The sequence below is a fragment of the Gorilla gorilla genome, chromosome 1 (genome assembly GCF_029281585.2).
Source record: "Gorilla gorilla gorilla isolate KB3781 chromosome 1, NHGRI_mGorGor1-v2.1_pri, whole genome shotgun sequence".
Taxonomy (NCBI): Eukaryota; Metazoa; Chordata; class Mammalia; order Primates; family Hominidae; genus Gorilla; species Gorilla gorilla.
In genome coordinates, this window is record NC_073224.2 from 178637281 (window position 1) to 178658211 (window position 20931).

General features: G+C 40.6%; 1 protein-coding gene across 4 annotated transcripts in view; it reads right to left on the minus strand.

Moving 5' to 3' along the window:
* Positions 1–20931, minus strand: part of NFIA (nuclear factor I A) — a 388160-nt gene that overhangs the window by 111875 nt on the left and 255354 nt on the right. For all 4 annotated transcript variants that reach the window (XM_055361791.2, XM_055361718.2, XM_019019125.4 and 1 more), the window contains exons 4-5: positions 20819–20893; positions 37–154 (exon numbers count right to left, since the gene is read on the minus strand). In XM_055361791.2, coding sequence (XP_055217766.1) covers positions 37–154; positions 20819–20893 — 193 coding nt within the window. The remainder of the gene's footprint in view (positions 1–36; positions 155–20818; positions 20894–20931) is intronic.

A 20931-nucleotide genomic window follows, 5' to 3' on the forward strand; every position in this document is an offset into this window, starting at 1 on the left:
TAGCATAACTTCTTCAAGAGCTGCCAATAAAATTACCTCGTAGAGGATGTGCTGGGTAAAGACCTCCTCATTGCTCCTGGACTCATGCTGTAGTATGAAGAACTTTCCAAATCTGAGAGAGAAAAATTTGGGCCAGTTCCTGCAGCTATTGGTGCTAGAATTAAGAAAACAAACAAAAATCAGTTAAATTCTGTGGATAAAAAAATCAGTGACAGCATACTTCAGTGTTGCATTTAGCACATTTTCTTTTTGCATTTATATGTAAGCGAATCGAAAATAATCAGTAATAAACTATGACTCCAAGGGAATATTGACTAAAAATAGTCTATACAGGAAAGGCATATTTTTTCTAATATATTTTTCATCTTTTCTCTTTATGTAATAGTAAATTGTCACCAAGGTTGCAACATTCTTGGATGCTTTTAACAAAAATACTTCCCCATATTTTGGTCTTACACTTTTCTGGAATGACCAGCCAAAACACTCTTTAGACTTTTTTAACTTTATCTGATCCTGATAGCTTCTACTCATCTGTATTTTGGAATTCTGTTTTGAACTTTGGTGAGAACAAAGTCATCTTTCTAAGCTGTCCATTCCCAGCTTCTTGTAACATGAAATGTGTGGTTTCTCTTTACTCTGAATCACCTCTCCATCTTGCATACACCTTAACTGAATATTTGTCCAACCTTGTAATTTAAGGCAGGCCCATAGTTTTTATGAATAAAGTTTTACGGGAGCATAGCCATGGCCTTTCATTTCTATATTTTCTATGACTGCTGCCACATTACACCATCAGAGATGAGTAGCTGCAACAGAGACCATATGGCCCACAAAGCCTAACATATTTATTAGCGGGCCTCTTTTAAAAGAATTTTCTGACCTTTGATTTAATTTTGATTATTTGTGATTTTCAAAAATGACCCTTGTGTGAGACTGATTCCTTGCATTTTCTGTCTTTGAATCTTTAGATACCTTTTTGACAGTAGTTTAATACATGTTTTCCAATGGACAAATAACAAGTACCAATTCTATAAAACAACTCCGTAAAATTAGTGGTGTAAATTATTAGTGCAAATAATCTTTTTGAAAGGTTACGTAAAAGCAGGAACAATAGATACTGTATTGAGGCACTGGTTTGAGAGCTAAGCCCACATAATTTGATACTGGAATAAATAAATTACAGGTTAGTATCCATCAGAAGAAATAACAACAAGGGTTATCATGAACCAGGGACATTTGTACATCCAATGAATGCTTACTGAGAGCCTGCTACTGCCAAGAACTATGATGAGTGAGGAAGGCACTTAGATGAAAGACATGGTCCCTACCCTTAAATGGAAAAGAAAGTCTGGCAGATTAATTTTTTAAAAGTCTGAGAAGTCACGATATTGATTCTTCCTACCCATGAACATGGAATGTTCTTCCATTTGTTTGTATCCTCTTTTATTTCCTTGAGCAGTGGTTTGTAGTTCTCCTTGAAGAGGTCCTTCACATCCCTTGTAAGTTGGATTCCTAGGTATTTTATTCTCTCTGAAGCAATTGTGAATGGGAGTTCACTCATGATTTGGCTCTCTGTCTGTTGCTGGTGTATAAGAATGCTTGTGATTTTTGTACATTGATTTTGTATCCTGAGACTTTGCTGAAGTTGCTTATCAGCTTAAGGAGATTTTGGGCTGAGACAATGGGGTTTTCTAGATATACAATCATGTCGTCTGCAAACAGGGACAATTTGACTTCCTCTTTTCCTAATTGAATACCCTTTATTTCCTTCTCCTGCCTAATTGCCCTGGCCAGAACTTCCAACACTATGTTGAATAGGAGTATGTTTATTGCGGCATTATTCACAATAGCAAAGACTTGGAACCAACCCAAATGTCCAACAATGATAGACTGGATTAAGAAAATGTGGCACATATACACCATGGAATACTATGCAGCCATAAAAAATGATGAGTTCATGTCCTTTGTAGAGACATGGATGAAATTGGAAAACATCATTCTCAGTAAACTATCGCAAGAACAAAAAACCAAACACCGCATACTCTCACTCATAGGTGGGAAATGAACAATGAGATCACATGGACACAGGAAGGGGAATATCACACTCTGGGGACTGTTGTGGGGTGGGGGGAGGGGGGAAGGATAGCATTGGGAGATATACCTAATGCTAGATGACGAGTTAGTGGGTGCAGTGCACCAGCATGGCACATGTATACATATGTAACTAACCTGCACAATGTGCACATGTACCCTAAAACTTAAAGTATAATAAAAAAAAAAAGTCTGAGAAGTCATCTGATAGAGCTACAGGTGCTCAACTTACAATGAGGCTATGTCCTGATAAACTCATCATAAGTTAAAAATATCATCAGCTTAAAATGCACTTAATATGCCTATTTTATAATAAAGTGTTGAATATCTCATGTAACTGATTGAATATTGTACTGAAAGTGAAAAACAGAATAAGTGTATGGCTACTTGAAGTATGACTTCTACTGAACACATGTCACTTTCCCACCATCGTAAAGCTGAAAATTTTAAGTGGAATCATTGTAAATTGGGGACCATCTGCATTCCTAAATTGAAGTGGCTGCAAAGAAGTGGGTTATCTAACCCAACCTGGGGATAAGAAGTTCAAGGGAATGGCCTCAGAAAACGTGAAGCCTGGAAACAATGTTAAAAGGAAAGGAGGAATTATGCAACTGAAAGGGATGGAGGACTTCTAGGTAGAGGAAACAGCATCAAGAGAGCAGAAAATGTTTACTGGATTTCTGATAGCTTGGTATGATGACATAGTGTAGAATACACGGCAAAGAGGAAGGATGGTTAAGGTCAGATTATGAAGGATCTGGTAGGTTTTTCTTTCTTTGTTTTAGAGACAAGAGCTCACTTTGCCACACAGGCTAAGTGCAGATGCAGAGGTGTGATCATAGCTTACTGTAGCCTCCAGCTCCTGGGCTCAAGCAATCTTCCTGCCTCAGCCTCCAGAATAGCTGGGACCACAGGTATGCTACGCCACACCCGGCTAATTTTTTAAAAATTTCTTTTGTAGAGATGGGGTCTTACCATAATGCCCAGGCTGGTATTGAACTTCTAGTCTAAAGCGATCCTCCCTCCTGCCTTTGCCTCCCAAAGCACTGGGATTACAAGCATGAGCCAACATGTGCCTGGTGGGATCTGGCAGGTTTCTTTAAGGAACATAAATTTGAATTCAGCAGATTCCCAAGTTTATAAGCTATTAAAGCATTTACCTTACCCCACTATAACTGGGGATTATACTGTCAGCATCTAATATAGTCCCTGACACCAGGAGGCAGGCAGTAAACACTGGTCAATGGAATGGGTTGCTGCATTGAGTTGTATTCAGTAGTCAAAGAAGGACCAGCAAAGTATGGGAATGCTATCATCAAATTTGCATTTATCACCTAGAAAGATCAGTCTGTCATGAGGGTAGGCATGGAGGTGAAAGGGTGGGGGGTGCTTGAAGAATATAATAGGCAAACCAGAGAGTCCACTGGGGCATTTATGCAAGGTATAGTGGGAATGGGGTCTAAACTCAAAGGATGGAAAGGAGGAGCCTGATGTAAGTTATTCAGGAGTTAGAATCAAGATGTACTGACTGGCTGGGCACACATGTGGTGGCTCACGCCTATAATCACAGCACTTTGGGAAGCTGAGGTGGGAGGATTGCTTGAGACCAAAAGTTCAAGACCAGCCTGAGCAACATAGTGAGACTATGTCTCCACAGAAAAAAAAAACAACATTTTTTTTTAAATTAAATTAGCTAGGTGTAGTGACACGTGCCTGTAGTCCCAGCTACTTAGGAGGCTGAGACGGGAGGATCACTTGAGCCCAGGAGTTTGAGGCTGCAGTTAACTATGATCATGTCACTACAACTCCAGCCTGGGCAATGGAGTGAGACCCCATCTCGAATAAAAATCTTGGAAAATAAATAAATAAAAAGAAGACATGCTGACTTCTTGACTATCGTAATAATGGGAACAGGGGAGTATGGGATAACTCCCATGATTAGCACTTGGGAAACCAGGTGAATTGAGGTGACATAATGGAACTATGGAATCGAGGGATGGTATGAGGAAATAAAACAATTTCTAAGAATAAATACTTAGTTATTTGATTAATACCAATGAATAAACCTTAATCACAACTGTCAATATACAAAAACAGTCACTGCTAAAAAAAATGGAAGACTGAAATTCACATCTACTTTCTGAAATTCAAACACATCTCTCAGTAACAGGCTCTAAGGGCCTTTAGTTTAAAAAAAATGGTGAGGCTTGACAATAAGTGTAAACAGGGTTCTAATTAATAATTCTGATAGTCATTCCCCAATTTGCTTTTTATATTAAATTTATTTGCATAATTTCCTCTTTTATTAGGTAATTTTTATGTATGAAATAGGCTATGGAGGAAGTGTGGGGGAGATTACTCAAATATGAGCCTAGATCACTCATCCTCACTCCCAGCAAGCTGACATACAGTAGGTACTTAATGCTTTGTGCCTTCCTGGAGATTTGAGATTCACACCTCTCATTAACCAAAGAAGAGTTATAAGGCTGATCAGTGTCATAGGTCTGGATTTAGATGTTTTTCACAAATGTCAGAAGGGAGATGAGGCCTCAACTGGGTGGAGAAGCCGTTTCATTCCTGAGCATGGCGGACACTGTCTGGCCCTCACTCCCTCACTCTTGGAAGGAGAGGAACACAGAGCAAAGTGTGAATGTGAGGGACTTGATCAGACAGAGAGAAGAAGAGGCCTCCTAGCTCGTGGTGAACATCCAGCTGCACTTATATTTAATACTTTATCTATCCTAGAAAAATGTCTTTTGCCTTATCTTTTTTAAATGTCAAGAGAGCCAGAATAGGGGAAGAAAAAGAAAAGCCTGTGTAAACATGGTGTGCCCACCTTCCAGACGTTAAAAAATAATTAAGCCCACATAAACGGGCTTAGCTTGGTCATATATATACTTCCTGTGAACCACTTAAGTACACGGGAATTGTAATGTGGCAAATGGCACCAGGTGGCCTGGCACTTCCCGAAAGTGTCTATCAGACTTCTGATGAGTAACTTGAGAGCTTGGCAAACTGGTTATGTGTGTCTTGAATTTTAAAACATCACTAAGTTTCTGAAATGAGAATGGGTTTCACAACCTGAGTTAAATAATCCTAGTAATTCACAGACCCAAACTCTGCCTTCTTCAAGAGTCTCATAAAGGAACATCCCCCTGCAACTGCCTGTAGGTATGAATCACATGGACAGTTGGCTTATTGGGTTGGATTCTGACTCAGTGACACTGTCACAGCCAAAGAGAAAGCTTTACACTTGAGGGGAGCAGTCCCTATCAAAGTATCCTTGCATTGGGTTGGGTATTCTCAGTACCTCTAATCTGGAGAACAGAAAGAGCTTTTGACAGGTCATGAAGAACTGAAGAGGTGGGCTTTAGGCAGGCTTTTTGGAGCATGATGCCGTGTTTTGATAAGCACTGTATTTACTGTACTTAATTTCATTCTCAAACCTCAAAGTGCATTTGCTAGATGAGGAGAACGAAGCCTTGAAGTGAGATTAAATAACTTGTCCTCGATTACAAAAAGACAAAAAGAGAGAGTCAGGGTTAAAATGTAAGGATATTGACCTCAAAACCTGGGCTTTTCTTACTGCGCCACACTGACTCCCACATATAGTATTTGTCTTAAACTTGAAATAATAAAAAGATACACAGTGTCTCTGTCCCCAAAAGGTTTACAACCTAAGTGGAATACTAAAATAATACCTGAATATCTAATGCAATGCTGAACATGCTAAATTTCATAGGAAAAATGCAAAGAATGTGCTAGGAAAGTTCAAAGGAGTCATAGATCCCATTGGCTTGTGAGATCAGAAAAAGGTTTGATTCCAGGAAGAGTGGGCACTTAAGCTGAGCCTTCGAGGATAGTTCAGATTTAAAGAGGCACAGGACACAGGAGAGGCTTTCTTGGCAAAGGACAAAGTATGTGCATAAGTTTGGAGATAAGAAGCAAAGTGGGCCGGGCGCGGTGGCTCACGACTGTAATCCCAGCACTTTGGGAGGCTGACGCAGGCGGATCATGAGGTCAGGAGATCGAGACCATCCTGGCTAACATGGTGAAACTCCGTCTCTGCTAAAAATACAGAAAATTAGCTGGGCGTGGTGGTGGGCGCCTGTAGCCCCAGCTACTCAGGAGGCTGAGGCAGGAGAATGGTGTGAACCCAGGAGACGGAGCTTGCAGTGAGCCCAGATCGTGCCACTACACTCTAGCCTGGGCGACAGAGCAAGACTCCATCTCAAAAAAAAAAAAAAAAAAAAAAAAAATGTGGGATCCAGGACAGTTTCTGAATAGGGAAGTGATAAGATCACTGTGGACCTGGGAACAATCATAAGGCAACTGATATGGTTTGGCTCTGTGTCCCCACCCAAATCTCACCTTGAATTGTAATTTCCACATGTCAAGGGTGGGACCAGGTGGAGATAACTGAATCTTGGGGGCAGTTTCCCCCATGCTGTTCTCGTGATAGTAAGTTCCCACGAGATCTGACGGTTTTATAAGGGGCTTCCCCCTTTGCTGGGGACCGATTCTCTCTCCTGCTGCCCTGTGAAGAAGTGCCTTCTGCCATGATTATAAGTTTCCTGAGACTTTCCCAGCCATGTAGAACTGTGAGTCAATTAAACCTCTTTTCTTTAGAAATCACCCAGTCTCGGGTACTTCTTCATAGCAGCATGAGAACGGACTAACACAGTAACCATATTCAGAATGCATGGAAGGGGGCTAAGATTCTGGAGGTGGGGAAATCAGAAGATTGATGCAAGTGTCCCAGTAGAAGGGAATGGAGGCCAAGACTCTGCTGCTGGGAAAGAAAATAGAATTTTTACAATGGAAATTTGACACCTTCTCCAGGAGAGCAAACAGGTCTCAAAGACCTGTTTCCAATTGTGCACTTGAAAGGGCATACATAAATGATCATATTCTTCTAACAAATATAAAATATCAATGAGATACATGTAACACAATATACTTTTTAACTAATAATGGCATTAAGTCCTTCTTTTGAAAATTAAGAAACTAATAAAAGTTGCGGAGGGTTAAATGATTTGTCCAATGTCACATAAATTCTGGCCTGCCCAGGTTATCACATTGGGTTTTTGAGGTTAAAGACTAACTGCCTTCTGGTGTGCTATAAAAACAATGCAGCCGCTGCCAATCAAATGTGGAGATGTTAGGTAGGACTGGACCAAGCACAGCACTGCCTTTCTGTTCCATTTATTGTGAAATCCAGTTTTGCTCCATTTGTAATTGACTCTGGGCTTTATCATGCTTTGTCTCATATGTAACATTTTCTCCCTATCTAGGTTGAGATGCATTTTGAAGGTTATAAAGAGATACCATGGGGCATAAAAAATGCTAGTCTAGGACGGGGAGAGATTGTCTAGATTCCCAATCCTGCCAATCACCACCTGTTTACTTGATTAAGTCACTGAAACTCTTTGGGCCTCAAAATTCTAATAATAATTATGGCAAAAATGAACTGCCACCACTAACCACTGCTGCCACCATCACCATCACGATTTATTAGGCATCATTTATGAAGCAGAAGTTGGGCTAAGGGTTTTAAGCACATCATCCCACTTACTCCTCACCAGAAGTCCCCAACCTTTTTGGCACCAGAGACCAGTTTCATAGAAAACAATTTTGCCATGAATCAGAGTAGGGGGGTGATTTCGGAGTGAAACTGTTCCCCCTCAGATCATCAGGCATTAGACTCTCATAAGGAGGCTGCAACCCAGGTCCTTCGCACGTGCAGTTCACAATTGGGTTTGCGTTCCTAGGAGAATCTAATGCTACCACTGATCTGACAGGAGGCAGAGTTCAGGGAGCAATGCTCACTCACCCGCCACTCCCCTCCTGCTGTGCAGTCCGGGTCCTAACAGGCCACTGACTGGTACTTGTCTGCAGCCCCAGCACTGGGGAATCCTGATCCTCACCATACCACCAGGAAGGAACTGAGGCACAAAGAGGTTAAATAACTCTTCCAGGTCATGAAGTCAGAGGTAATACACATGACTTTAATCCTACAGGTCCTAGAGCTCCCTTTGACCAGTTTTGTGTACACAGTTGATCATCAATAAATATGCTTTGAATTAAGGAGAGTGAATAATTACCCTCCCTATTTGCCCCCTCTAAACTTTAAACAATACCAAATGAAATTCAGAATTCTATAAATACATATAAATTGTGTGGAAGGCTCCTCAATTTTCTTAAGTAGTATTGTAATTAACGAATCTGAAGTATTTTGCTCTATCGAGGAGTTTTTCTCAAAAGGTTAACTTTTGGAAATTGTCTCTTCAAATATTACTTCCGAGTCATTCATCCTCTACCCCCGCCTCTTTCCTGTCATAAGTAGAATGTAGTCTTTGTGTCATTTCTTAATAAATGGTTTGCTATTAAGGAATCATTATAGTAATGTAGGCTACTGGAAGAAAGGGGTTATTTTAGTAGCCAACCCTCTTAATGACCTGCTCTTCTGTACACATTAGTAGTTGGATAAGGTTGTGGTTATTGAACTTCTGCCATCCACCAGAGACAAGCTGCTCAGGCTTGCATTGTTGGAAAGAGAGGATGATGGAAAAAATTTCTATACAAATTTTTGAGCTACTCTGCCTGAGAGATTACAGTGTGCTAAGTTTCCAACTTGTTCAACGGAAGTCAGCAGGGAGCATTAACGAAATGACTAGTTTGTCCAGCCTATGGTTAATAGTACATATCCTCAGAGAGGCTGTATTCAATGGAATTCAACAATATTTATGGAGCACTTTTAGCGAGCCAGGCATCATTCCAGATGCTTGAGAAACATCAGTGGACAAGGTATAGAAAACCCCTGCCCTTGTGGGGCTTACATTTCAGAGACTGACCATTATTGTCCCTTCTTCAAATCTGTATGGCCACCGAGGAATATGAAAGAATGGCAATAAGTAACCCAACTCAATTTCCAACTTACAAATATGAAAAAATGGAGAGAGATTTTTCTTCTGATTACATGATCTAAAACACTCAGTGAGACTTTGGGAACTTGTACTTTAAGACCGGAGGGGGGAAAAGTCCAATAGCAGCACAGAGTTCTATGGACCCAGCACAATTTAGTGTTGTTTTGCATTCCAGTGGCAAAGATCTTGTAAGAAAGTTCATGTCACTGGCACAAAGGGACTGAACATGGGAAAATACTTGTTCTTCTTTCTATCAAAGGCACAGTTGTAAAACGCACAATGCTATGAAAACTCAAGCAAATCTGGAATCATCGTTAAAGGGAATTAACTTGGAAAGTAATTTATGGCAAGAAAATTCAACTCCTTTGTTATCTCCCTTTTACCGTAATATGCTTCCTGAACACTGCCTATGAGAAAGGGCTTTTAGAAAGAAAAAAATAAGTATAGTAAAAATTAACTCATTTTATCAATTTGTGCTCTCTGCCAGAGTTTCCTGACTGTGGCTACGAGAGGCTGTAAAACTGATGAATTTGCATGGAAAAAGAAACCAGTGTTAAGTAATTTGTGTAAGAGGTAACACGAACATAGACTGCTATAATTCAGACACCCTGCAGATAGCAGACTGCTGCAGTGTGAGCAGTTATGGGTTAGAAAAATGACCACACTGCAGTCAGTCTGACTTGAATGGGAATCAATCATAAAGGTACTTTCTCTGCAGCTTCTATGCCACAGTCTTCAGCAACTCCTTTGCCAAGCAGATTTCTGGTCTGTAAACCCTGTGCTGATCTCCTGTTTTCCACTTTTCCTTTCTAAAAGGTCTGACCAAATGCAGGCTACGAGTATGGTTTTCCAAACAGGAACATTAAAAAAAGGCAATGAACTAAAACAAGGATTTCCCTCTATGTGAAAATGAACTTGCCTGCTACTAAAAGATTTAAGCAATGCTTTTTATGAAATGTACTATTAGGTGCCAAAAGCCAGTAGAATATTTTTTAACCCCATGAAAGGCATCCGCTAACACAGACAGAGCCCTATTTTCACACATCCCTGTCTTGCGGACACATGTTAAGGAATACATACATGGTGGCAGAAGGAGAAAAGGGAGGTGAATAGAGGAATTTGTATTTTTCAAAAAATGTTTCTGTTTCATTAAAATAGGAAAAATTAACCGATACATTTTCCCACCCCACTCCAAATCAGGAAGATAGTTTATCTTTGACAGATAATTACTGTGAGTTTAATTTGTAAATTAAGTGTATTCAGGCTTTTTATTGCCATAAAATAAGCTCAGTCTTAGATCTCAAGAAACTTAAATATATACTCTGTAGAGGAAAAGCTGTCTCCTACTTATTTTTGTATTCTCCTCAGTACACAGTGCAGGGTGCTTCATATATTACATATGCACCAAATGTTTACTGAGTTGAACTAAAATTACACGAGCTTGTTAATGAAAAATAGCTAAGAGCTAATATTTATTGAGCATTTATTACATGCCAGGCAATGTGCTAGGTATTTTACCTGAATTATCTCATTTAATCTTTGCATTATCCCTATGGAATATGTATTTATATTATTCTCATTTAGAAATGAGAAACTACGCTGAGAATTAACACGGTCAAGATCATGCAACTAAGTAAGTGACAGAAGAAGGGCTTGAATGTAGATATTTCCTAGATATCTGTTCAAAGAAACAGGAGTGAAATTCACATTTCTAGTGCTGCTGTCTTTCCTTTGTCATCAGTTATGAAGGAGATAAATTCAACACGTTTAAATACAAGAATAATTATCGCCTACACTTATGTGGCAAAACTTCTATCTCATCATTCTCCTTCTCGCCTCTCTGCTTTTGCAGGTCTTAAACTTTATAAGCATCAGCAAGAGTTCCATTGGATGAAGGGCCCTGCCACTTGGTCTAACAGAGCAGTCCACAGAGGGGTTAGCAATGCTGACTGATCTGCATTAGTGCCTTCTGCTTTGGGGGCTGAAATTGATTTTCTGCATTTTAGAGTATCATCATGTCTTAGCTTTTGGTTGAGGTCAAATGTGGTACCTGTTTAGTATCTGATACAGCCTCAGTCATGGGATTAAGTCTTCTCCGACAGGGGTGGGATTTGATGGCCTAAGAGGTCTTTTTGCCACAGTGATCTATAAACCAGGGAAGGGCTAAGCTAAACATAAGCCCCACAACCAACATTGCACTGGGACTACTTGACCATTAGCTATTAGGAAACCAAACTGTATCAACAGAGTCCCATCCCAACAACTGACTAATTCAGCTGTTTACAAAAAAAAAAATAGTTTTCAATATTTCCACCAATAACTTTCATTTTTTTTCTCCTCCACCTAGTGAAAAATCCTGGGTATTAACATGTACTCATATTAACCACACACTGGATTAGTTCAGTTCCAGTATTTGACCTATGTGTGGTTTTGCTGAATGTGGACTCCACCAGCCCCATTCTAGATATGCTAAGATGGTCACTACCAACAGCCCTTCTACTCGGCAAGAGTTAGCTATGATGATGTACTCCAGCCAAATCTCAATAATATTTGTGGCCCTACTGCAGGGTAATATAGGATTTCTCCCAAGCTTTTGGAGGTCACAAAAACCCCTTCTAGTTTTTCAGTGTTACTACTGGATATGAATATCCACCATTAAAAAGTTGAGGCTTCTGAGTGCATAAATAAAGGTTTATTAAAAAGAACATTATTAGCTGGGCACACTGGCTCATGCCTGTAATCCAGGCACTTTGGGAGGCCAAGGCAGGCAGATCTCTTGAGCCCAGGAGTTCGAGATGAGCCTGGTCAACATGACAAAACCCTATTTCTGCAAAAAATGCAAAAATTAGTTGGATGTGGCAACGCGTGCCTGTGGTCCCGGCTACTGGGAAGGCTGAGGTGGGAGGATCCCCGGGGCCTGGGAGGTGGAGGTTGCAGGGAGCCATGATTGTATCACCACACTCCAGCCTGGACAACAGAGTGAGACTCTATCTCAAGAAAACCCAAACAAACCACATTGTCAGTAATGACCTGTAGCATGCTTCTGCCATTCATAGGGAATTTTTGCTCATAATATGAGTGAAAGCAAAATTTTAAAATACTGTAAAACTAAGTACTACTTTTAAGAATGCTGGTACACAGGCCAGGCACGGTAGCTCACACCTGTAATCCCAGCACTCTGGGAGGCGGAGGCGGGCGGATCACGAGGTCAGGAGATCAAGACCACAGTGAAACCACGTCTCTATTAAAAATACAAAAAATTAGCCGGGCGCGGTGACAGATGCCTGTAGTCCCAGCTACTCGGCAGGCGGAGGCAGGAGAATGGTGTGAACCCGGAAGGTGGAGCTTGCAGTGAGCCGAGATCACGCCACTGCACTCCAGCCTGGGTGACAGAGCGAGACTCCATATCAAAAAAAATAATAATAATAAAATAAAATAAAAGAATGCTGGTACAGATAATCCAGGTGTGGTTTGCCACTTAAAAAGTTGTTAATGTGTCAGTGTTAGATTGAGAATTTTAAAACATTCTGCTATCCACGAGATATCCTAGGAGAACAATTTCTAGAATAATGCAGAAACACAGGCTCTGGCTGAAAATTTGAGGAAAAAGAATCTTCTGAAAAGTTGAGGAAAAACAATGCTCAAAACAGAGGAATGAGGTCTACTATTGGCATGCTCTTACTCTACTGGAATTACTAACTCCGTAAGGGTCACTAGAGTGGCTCTTCTAATAAACTGGTTGTTAGAACATGAATTCTAAAATTGGCCCTTCTTCATTTATACACGCACACACACATGCATTTTCAATAAATTTACTGACAGTGGTCAGCTCCAAGATTGGCTCTGAGCACACAGTGAAGAAAAATCAGGGGCTGAGGCTCTGTTCAATAATCGTGGTGGTTATCATTGTTGAGCATCTACTATGTGGCAGACACTAGACTATCTGTCACTTAACCCTCATTACACTCCTGAGAGGTATTCCTATTTCCAGTACTTGGACTTAGACTCAGCACACAGTTAGGACTTCATAAACATTTGCTCAATGAATAAATGATTGTAACCTAGAAGAAAACACAGCCAAGAGGGGTTAAATATCGCCCAAAGCTATAGAGTTGATAAGTTGCAAAGCTCAATTCCCCAACTCTATAGCCTGTACTGTTTTACAATATCATGCTGCCGTCTTGAATATAGGTTTTATACTTGACACATAGAAAGTGTAACTGATGAATGACCTAGAAATAGATGAACATACGAATAGAGACCATGACAACACATTAGTATGTACATCAAGGGGTATGTTGTGCTTCTCCCCAGTTCAAATCTTTATAATAAGAGTATTCATAGTCTGGTAAATTTATCAGAAGCTTCAGCTGAGAACAGAGATCAAAAGGGCCCCAAATTCTGCCATGAGAACTCTCACTGCCAGCTCTAACCAGGAAGATTGTAGGAGTATGCATGTAAGAGAAAGGACTAGACCTTCATGCAGAGCAGTGACTGAAGGATACACGAATGTCATAAGCGTATTCCTGCCATAGTTCTAATTTCAACAGCTCAGTGGTCCATGACAACTGCCAGGGCACATATCGAACACAAGGTATATGCACCTTTTAATTCATAGGGCGGAGTCATCTGAGGACAGAGTCAGTCTAAGGGTGGGGATACTCTCACCTTACATGGCTTCATTAGGTGAGGAGGGTAGGATAGGAAAAAATCAAGCTTGGCCACCCATACTGCGAGCTAGGATTCAGAAGAAAGGGTAGTTTGGCGACAATTTCTATTACTGCCAGTCCATTGCACTTGCTGCCAGCTTTACTACCCAAATATTCACCCCAAACATGTCAAGAAAATTAAAAGGAAAAAATCATACAACAAAACATCCTCCTGAACTAATTCAATTTCAATATTTATTTTGCAAATTTACTGAATTACAGTAGAGGAAGCTGGCTGAATTAAGCCAGCCAGACTGTTATTTTTCTCCCTACGAGTATGGCAATATTTATTATTTTACCTCTCTATGAGGGGTTGATTAAAACTAGAAAATGTAACATTTGCAAAGTCATAATATATTCAGAAGAAGGTGGTTCAGATAGGCAAAATAAAAATATATAGGGGCCAATCAGAATTTTCTCTTCCATAACTTAGATTTTCTTTAAAAACTACATTTGGAAATAGACATTATGATTTTTTTAAAGGGCCGCCCACTCTTTTGTCTGCTCCACACTCTACCTTCACTCTAGAAGAGGTGCCATTGACTTCTACAGATATAAAATGTGTGACGTTCATTTTAAAATTACCAGTAGAGCCTGCTATTGACCATCTAATTATGCCGAGTTCCATTTATACACATAGCTAACCACGAAGTTTATGGAGACTTTTTGTGCTGCTTTAATAGGATATTGATCGAGCACATAGTTTGAGTAGACTGCCATTGAATTGTGTAATGGCAAACAAAAGGCAAGGTCACGGCAACTGTTCATGCTAGGGCTGCAATCTATTTTTTATTATATTCTTTTTGTTTCTTCCTTTAATGCTCGAGCCCAAACGGTCTCTTTTGAAAGAAGATCTTGCTTAAGAATATAAGCTATTTTTAAAATTAATTTCCATGCAATGATCACAGCTATCGTGTTACTTAACACAGGAAAACCAACAGGCCACTAGTTTAGAAAGAAAGTTTTAAATCTGCCCCACTTTAATTAAGATCTAAAGTACTGCGAATGTTTAAATGGCACCCCAAATGACTGGATGTCTGGAATTTCTTATCCTACACCCATTTCCTCATTAGTCCTTCTGTGCAAGAACATTTTGTATTTTCAAGTTTGGGCTTGTTCCTACCCAAGAGTTTCGTTTTCTTGTTGTGCCTTGTAGCCGAGTTCATGCTGTCTTAGAAGTTCCACCGTGTCAGGTTAGAATATTGCCAATAGTTCTTACTAAATTACTAGCCTGAAAATCTAAGCATCTGAATATGGGTACTTGAAAATGTAACAAGGACCTAGAGACTTCAAAAAGAACTTTAGAAATGAACTGCAATTTGGATGTTAATGACAATTCCTGTGTGAAAATATAGAAAGAGCGCACATTTCTAAGGCAGAAAACAGCCACTAGGGTGCCACCTCATGCCAGGCTGAGGCATATGCCTGGTTCCATTCACTCCCACTCTCCATTGACAAACAACTCAGGAATCCTGTAGTGGACCCAGCAGCTGAGCTTTGTGGCAGAGCCAGGACAATTCAGCTGCCGGATTTTAATAGATTCTGCAGCACTGCAACAGGAACCAAAAATCAGTCTGGGTAACTGAGAGTGGTTTTCACACCCAAAGACTCTAAGGCTGGCCACAGGGTACTGAGAATCCTGGCTTTTCAAAATTCCAGGGCCATGAAGTCATCCTTAGCCACGAAGTTTACTTAACCCTTGCAGCCGGCTTGGGTGTACAAACCGCCGCTAGAAAATTAGAGCCCACCAGGCCAGAGTCACAATGGCCTGTGTGTATTTGCGGTTTTCCTCTTTCCCACTGAAGTAGTTAGGGTTTCGAAGTCACTCCACCAACTTCAAGTAAAATAGAGTCAGCAATTTGGAAGGAAATGGGCAGAAGTAGTGGATTTTTCAGGAGAACTTTCTGGGTTCATACCAGGAGTGATATTTGACAGCCTTAGCACTCATACTTTGAGGAAAACACTAGCGCAAAATAAACAAAAGAGTGGGTGCTGACAGAGAGAGCTATCTAAGCAGCATCATTTAGCAGCTAGTAGAGTGGGCTCTCTTTGTAGCAACTTCAAGGGAAAGAGACCAATCTAAAAATGCCTTGAGAAGGCTTTGTTTGAAAATGCAGAATCATGTAAGAGCCATTTCAACAGATGGTTCTTGTCTCTTTCCTCATAGTATTATGCTAAAACAACTTTAGTGATTCTGAACCACATTGTTAACACTTGTAAAACCCCCTTCCCCAAAGCAGAGAATACTTCTCTCTCTCTCTCTCTCTGGCACAGCATCTAGTGGTCTGTATTTTCCTCCTCCCCTGGAACAAGGCAATAAATAATTGAGCTACTTTCAGATGGTCCTACCACATGGGGGAAAAACTAGCAAGAGAACAAATATAGATTTTTATGCTACAGTATTTTCTTTGCCATGGAAGCAGAACTTTCCATTCTTGCCTTTCGTGGACTTTAGATGATAATGAAAAAAAAAATTAAAAGGTGGTGGGCAGGAGGCAAGGAGGAAAGGGGAGTTCACAGAAGATTGCAGCTTCAGTTGGCCAGCAGGAGTCCCTGATTCCAACAGGTTCATATATCTGATCAGTATAATTCAATGGCAAACATCCTTGTTGCCTAATCCCTCACCTCTGAATTTGTGAGGCTAAGCCAGCAGCTTTCTCCTGAGTTTCTCTGCCATTGCCACCTTGGTAGTAACGCTATTAAAAACAACACACTTAGCACATAGTTATTTCAGTGAATCCACATGAGGAAATACTGAAATAGCACCTCCCTCCTCTCTTATATTTAAAAGGAAGAAAATGAAAAACAAAAACTAACTGGAAACCTAGTGAAAGTAAATATTTGTATTAGCAAATTTAAAAACCGAATACTAAAGATCCAGAAAGGGAGAAAAATCTCAACCTAAGCCATCATTAATGATGACTGTGAAATTTTCAGCCCATGTAAGTAGTCATAATTAGGTATAATTGCAGGGGACTGGATGGGGCTGGGATAGATAACAGAAGGTTAAGAAGAAATCTGCAAAATAGTCAGAGATTGTAGGACACTGAGACCATTAAAAACATCTAAGTGAAAGGCATAACTATGGAGAGAGTAAAAAGATCAGTGGTGGGGAGTGGGAGGTAATGAACAGGTGGAGAACAGGAGATATTTAGGGCAGTGAAACTATTCCATATGATACCATAATAGTGGCTACCCGTCACTATGCATTTGTCAAAACCCACAGAATGTACAAGAGTGAACCCTAAGGTAAACTGTGGACTTTAATTATTAATTATGCATCAATACTGGCTCATGAATTTTAACAAATGTACCACACTAACAAACGATGTTAACAATAGGGGAAACTGTTTTGGAGGAGGGGTATATGGGACTTCTGTACTTTCTGTTAACCTAAAACTGTAAACCTAAAAAACTGCCCTAAAAAAGTATAAAGTCTGTTAATTAAAAACAAACTCACACCTAAAAACAAATCCAGGAAAAAAAATTAATTAAGTATCTTACTTGCTTTGGTTTACATGAAAATAGTTTTAACCTTTTTTTAATGCACAAATAACAAGCTAAAAGTGTATCAAATCAACAAGAAGTGATTATTCAATAAAAGCACAGAATCCTTGGATTCTATTTAGTTCTATAATGCAATTATAGGAGAGGTTTTGATGAAAAGGTAGGCAGTCAGCTAGTTGAGTAGAATAAAGGAAAAAGAGCAAGTTGCTTAACCTCTTGGAGCATCACAGACTCCATCTATAAAAAGGGACAGTAACACCAACCATGGGAGCACTGAATGAGATAATGCTTACAAAGTACCCAGCACAATGCCTGATACATGCTATATGCTTGATAAATGCTAGCTACTCTAATTTTTTATATTATATGACATCACACTCCTAACAGGGCTAACATCATGTGTTTAATCACCTTTTGTGCCAGTTAGCTTATTTCTTTTTTTTTTTTTTGAGACGGAGTCTCGCCCTTGTCACCCAGCCTGGAGTGCAATGGCGTGATCTCAGCTCACTGCAACCTCCGTCTCCCGGGTTCAAGCGATTCTCCTGCCTCAGCCTCCCGAGTAGGTGGGATTACAGGCGCCCGACACCACACCTGGCTAATTTTGTATTTTTAGTAGAGATGGGGTTTCTCCATGTTGGCCAGGCTGGTCTCGAACTCCCAACCTCTGGTGATCCACCTGCCTTGGCCTCCCAAAGTGCTGGGATTACAGGCATGAGCCACCGTGCCCAGCCAGTTAGCTTATTTCTATTCGAGGATACAGAATGCACCCCAGGTCCACTCAACTGCAAAAAGCATCCACCATAGTTCTGAAACGGGTGCTTCTCTTTTCCCACATGGGGGAACAAGGAGGAGGGCAGCCTTGCAAGGCAATGCTGAGGGATTTCAACTCCAGCATGCGGCTTGAGTGTTAAGCCATTCAGGAGGGTGCGTAGGTGACGAAACCTGAGCTGGGGATCCTTACCCCAGCAGCCAAGGTAATCTTGTGAAATATACCCCGACAAACCTAGATTATCTCTAAGAAAAAGGGGTCTCCTGACTACAGTCGACTAGTTTGGCCTGAAGCCATGATCGAGCTGACACAGCCCAGACCCACTCTTGCCAAACAGTTTCCGTCAGCACGAGGCCATGTGTGAGTGAGTCCCAGAGCGATTACACAGCAGTGTGCAGAATCAAAAAGCATTTGAGAGCCAAAGGATGTTCATGATGCCAGGCACTGGCTAAGCAACCCCCTAAGCAGGGACAGGAAACAAGTCCAGGTCCCTCTGCAAACTCAATCTCTGTTCAGCCATAATCTCTGGCAGTCTTGAAGGCAGGTTTAGAATTCATTTGGCAGCCAAGCTATCTTAGACTGACCAGAGTTCTACTCAAACTTGGAACTGATAAGCTTTGGGATATAAGACCTTAAAAGGAAAGACAGGGAGTGGAAGGAGGAGGAGAGGCTGGGGGTGATTCTGTACTGTGTGGGCCTTCTCATACAACCCCCAGGCCTGGGAACACTGATGGTAATGAGGACTAAATGTAAGAATTGCAGCATCCAGGGCAGAATAAAATGGCTAGTGCTCCAATCTTACGCTTAAAAGGATTTTCATTTCACTCTTTAAGGCTATGTTTTAGATCCCAGTGAGGGCTCAATGAATGTATTTTCCTATAATGCTACTATGACTGGTATAGTCTGATATATATATACAAATACTCCCCATATTACGGTTATTATTACAATTACAAGAAAATGTGAGATATTTATTGTGTTCAAAAGTCCTAAGAAGTTAAAAAAAAAAGATATATACAGATGCACTGCTATTTGTCTATGGCAAATAACTGCCTAATCAGCTGTGCTATAACTAGGGCAGCATATCCTCTCCAGCTTAACAAGGCAACGTAGTGTCTACTTAACTGGTTGGTACTTTCAGTACGCTTCAGTACCATGGCAGCAACCTCTCTCTTCCAAGTTACGACCTGCTGCTCCTAATGTCTCATTTCTTAGGGTTCCAACTCTTCTACACTGGAATACCTCAGCATCAACCTGGGAGTCCTTGACTCCCACAATTCTAACCCCGACAGTTACCTTCCCACTGTTTCCCTGTCTAGTCTCATGCTATAGATCTCTTCAAGTTCCTTTGGGCCAGTCTAAGAGTACGGATACTGGCATTATAGAGACTTAGCTTAACGATTTATCCGCTATTTGAATTTTTTGTTGGTTTGTTTTTTGAGATGGAGTCTCACCTGTCGCCCAGGCTGGAGTGTGGTGGTGTGATCTCAGCTCACTGCAACCTCCACCCTCCGGGTTCGAGCAATTGTCCTGCCTCAGCCTCCTGAGTAGCTGGGGCCATAGGCGTGCACCACCATGCCCAGCTAATCTTTTTGTATTTTTAGTCGAGACGGGGTTTCACCATGTTGGCCAGGCATGTTGGCCAGGTCTGAGCTCAAGTGATCCACCTGCCTCGGCCTCTCAAAGTACTGGGATTACAAGCGTGAGCCACCGTGCCTGGCCTCACTGTTTGACTTTGGATAAATAACTTATATAGACCCTCAATTTAACTCATCTTTAAAAATGGGGTAATTTCTTGTCTGAAAAGCTTATTGCAAGGATTAACTTATGTACCTTACACTAAGGCCTACGACAGTGCCTGGCAGACAGTAAATAAATGAACAGTAGTCATTAGATTCTCCCCTGTTCCCACACTGTATATCACATTCTGTGCTCTGAAGACTCTCCTAGCCTATGAGTGGCTGAAATAAGAACAGACAAAATCCAGGATTTTGGGACCAGGATGGCTTGACTTGTTTGACCTGACGTCATGTCCTGAGATGGACCGGCTTACTCAGTCAATCTTGCAAGCCTGTAACACAGTGAATGGGGGGTATGAACCTGAAATGAAAATGTTTCTTTTTACTCCAGCTCATTCCACAAAGGGCTGATGCTGCTCAAAACCAATTTTAACCATGTAAATTTTACCTACAAGTGGTATTTTGAAGTAGTTGGAGGAGTAAAACAAAATAAAATTTTAATATTTGGTATTTATTTTTCCTTCTTCTTACTGGGACCTGGAACATCATAATCATTGTATTTGTACTTTTAAATAAGAAAAAAGAGATTCCTAAGGGAAGGCAACTGTGTGTGTGTGTGTGCATGCTAGATTATGTCATAACAAAACTACAATCAATTGAATGGGCCTTTGATCAATGGAGCAAGATGGTGACAGGTACTCTTCATTCACTGTTAGTGATTATTGACAAACTGGTAATGATCATCCCAGACTGTGTCACTCATACTGAGGGCATTAGCATTTTTTAAAGGTCAAAAACAAATTCTTTTAAAATGCAGAATTTCTTAGAAATCAGGGAAGCCTCAGAATATATGAGAACCTCAGGATTTTGGTCTTTCTTTTATGCCTCACATCAAAATAATATTTAATTTCTCCTGATTTAAATTCTTGGTTGTCAAACAAACTGTGTGTCAAAATTCTTCCAATGGGTGAATGAAAAGGAGATTCTGAAAGCTTTTTTGGTCTCTAGGAGTCCTAGGCAGAAAGTAAGCACAAACCAAGGCAAATCTGTACCAAATCAAAGCAAAATTATACTTACTCTGTGACACTCTTACTAGCTCAGTGACACTAAAAACACCTGATGTGACAAAACTGTCCTGGAAGCCCAAATGTCCTGGGGAAACAAAAACAAAAGAAAACAAAGTGTCATAA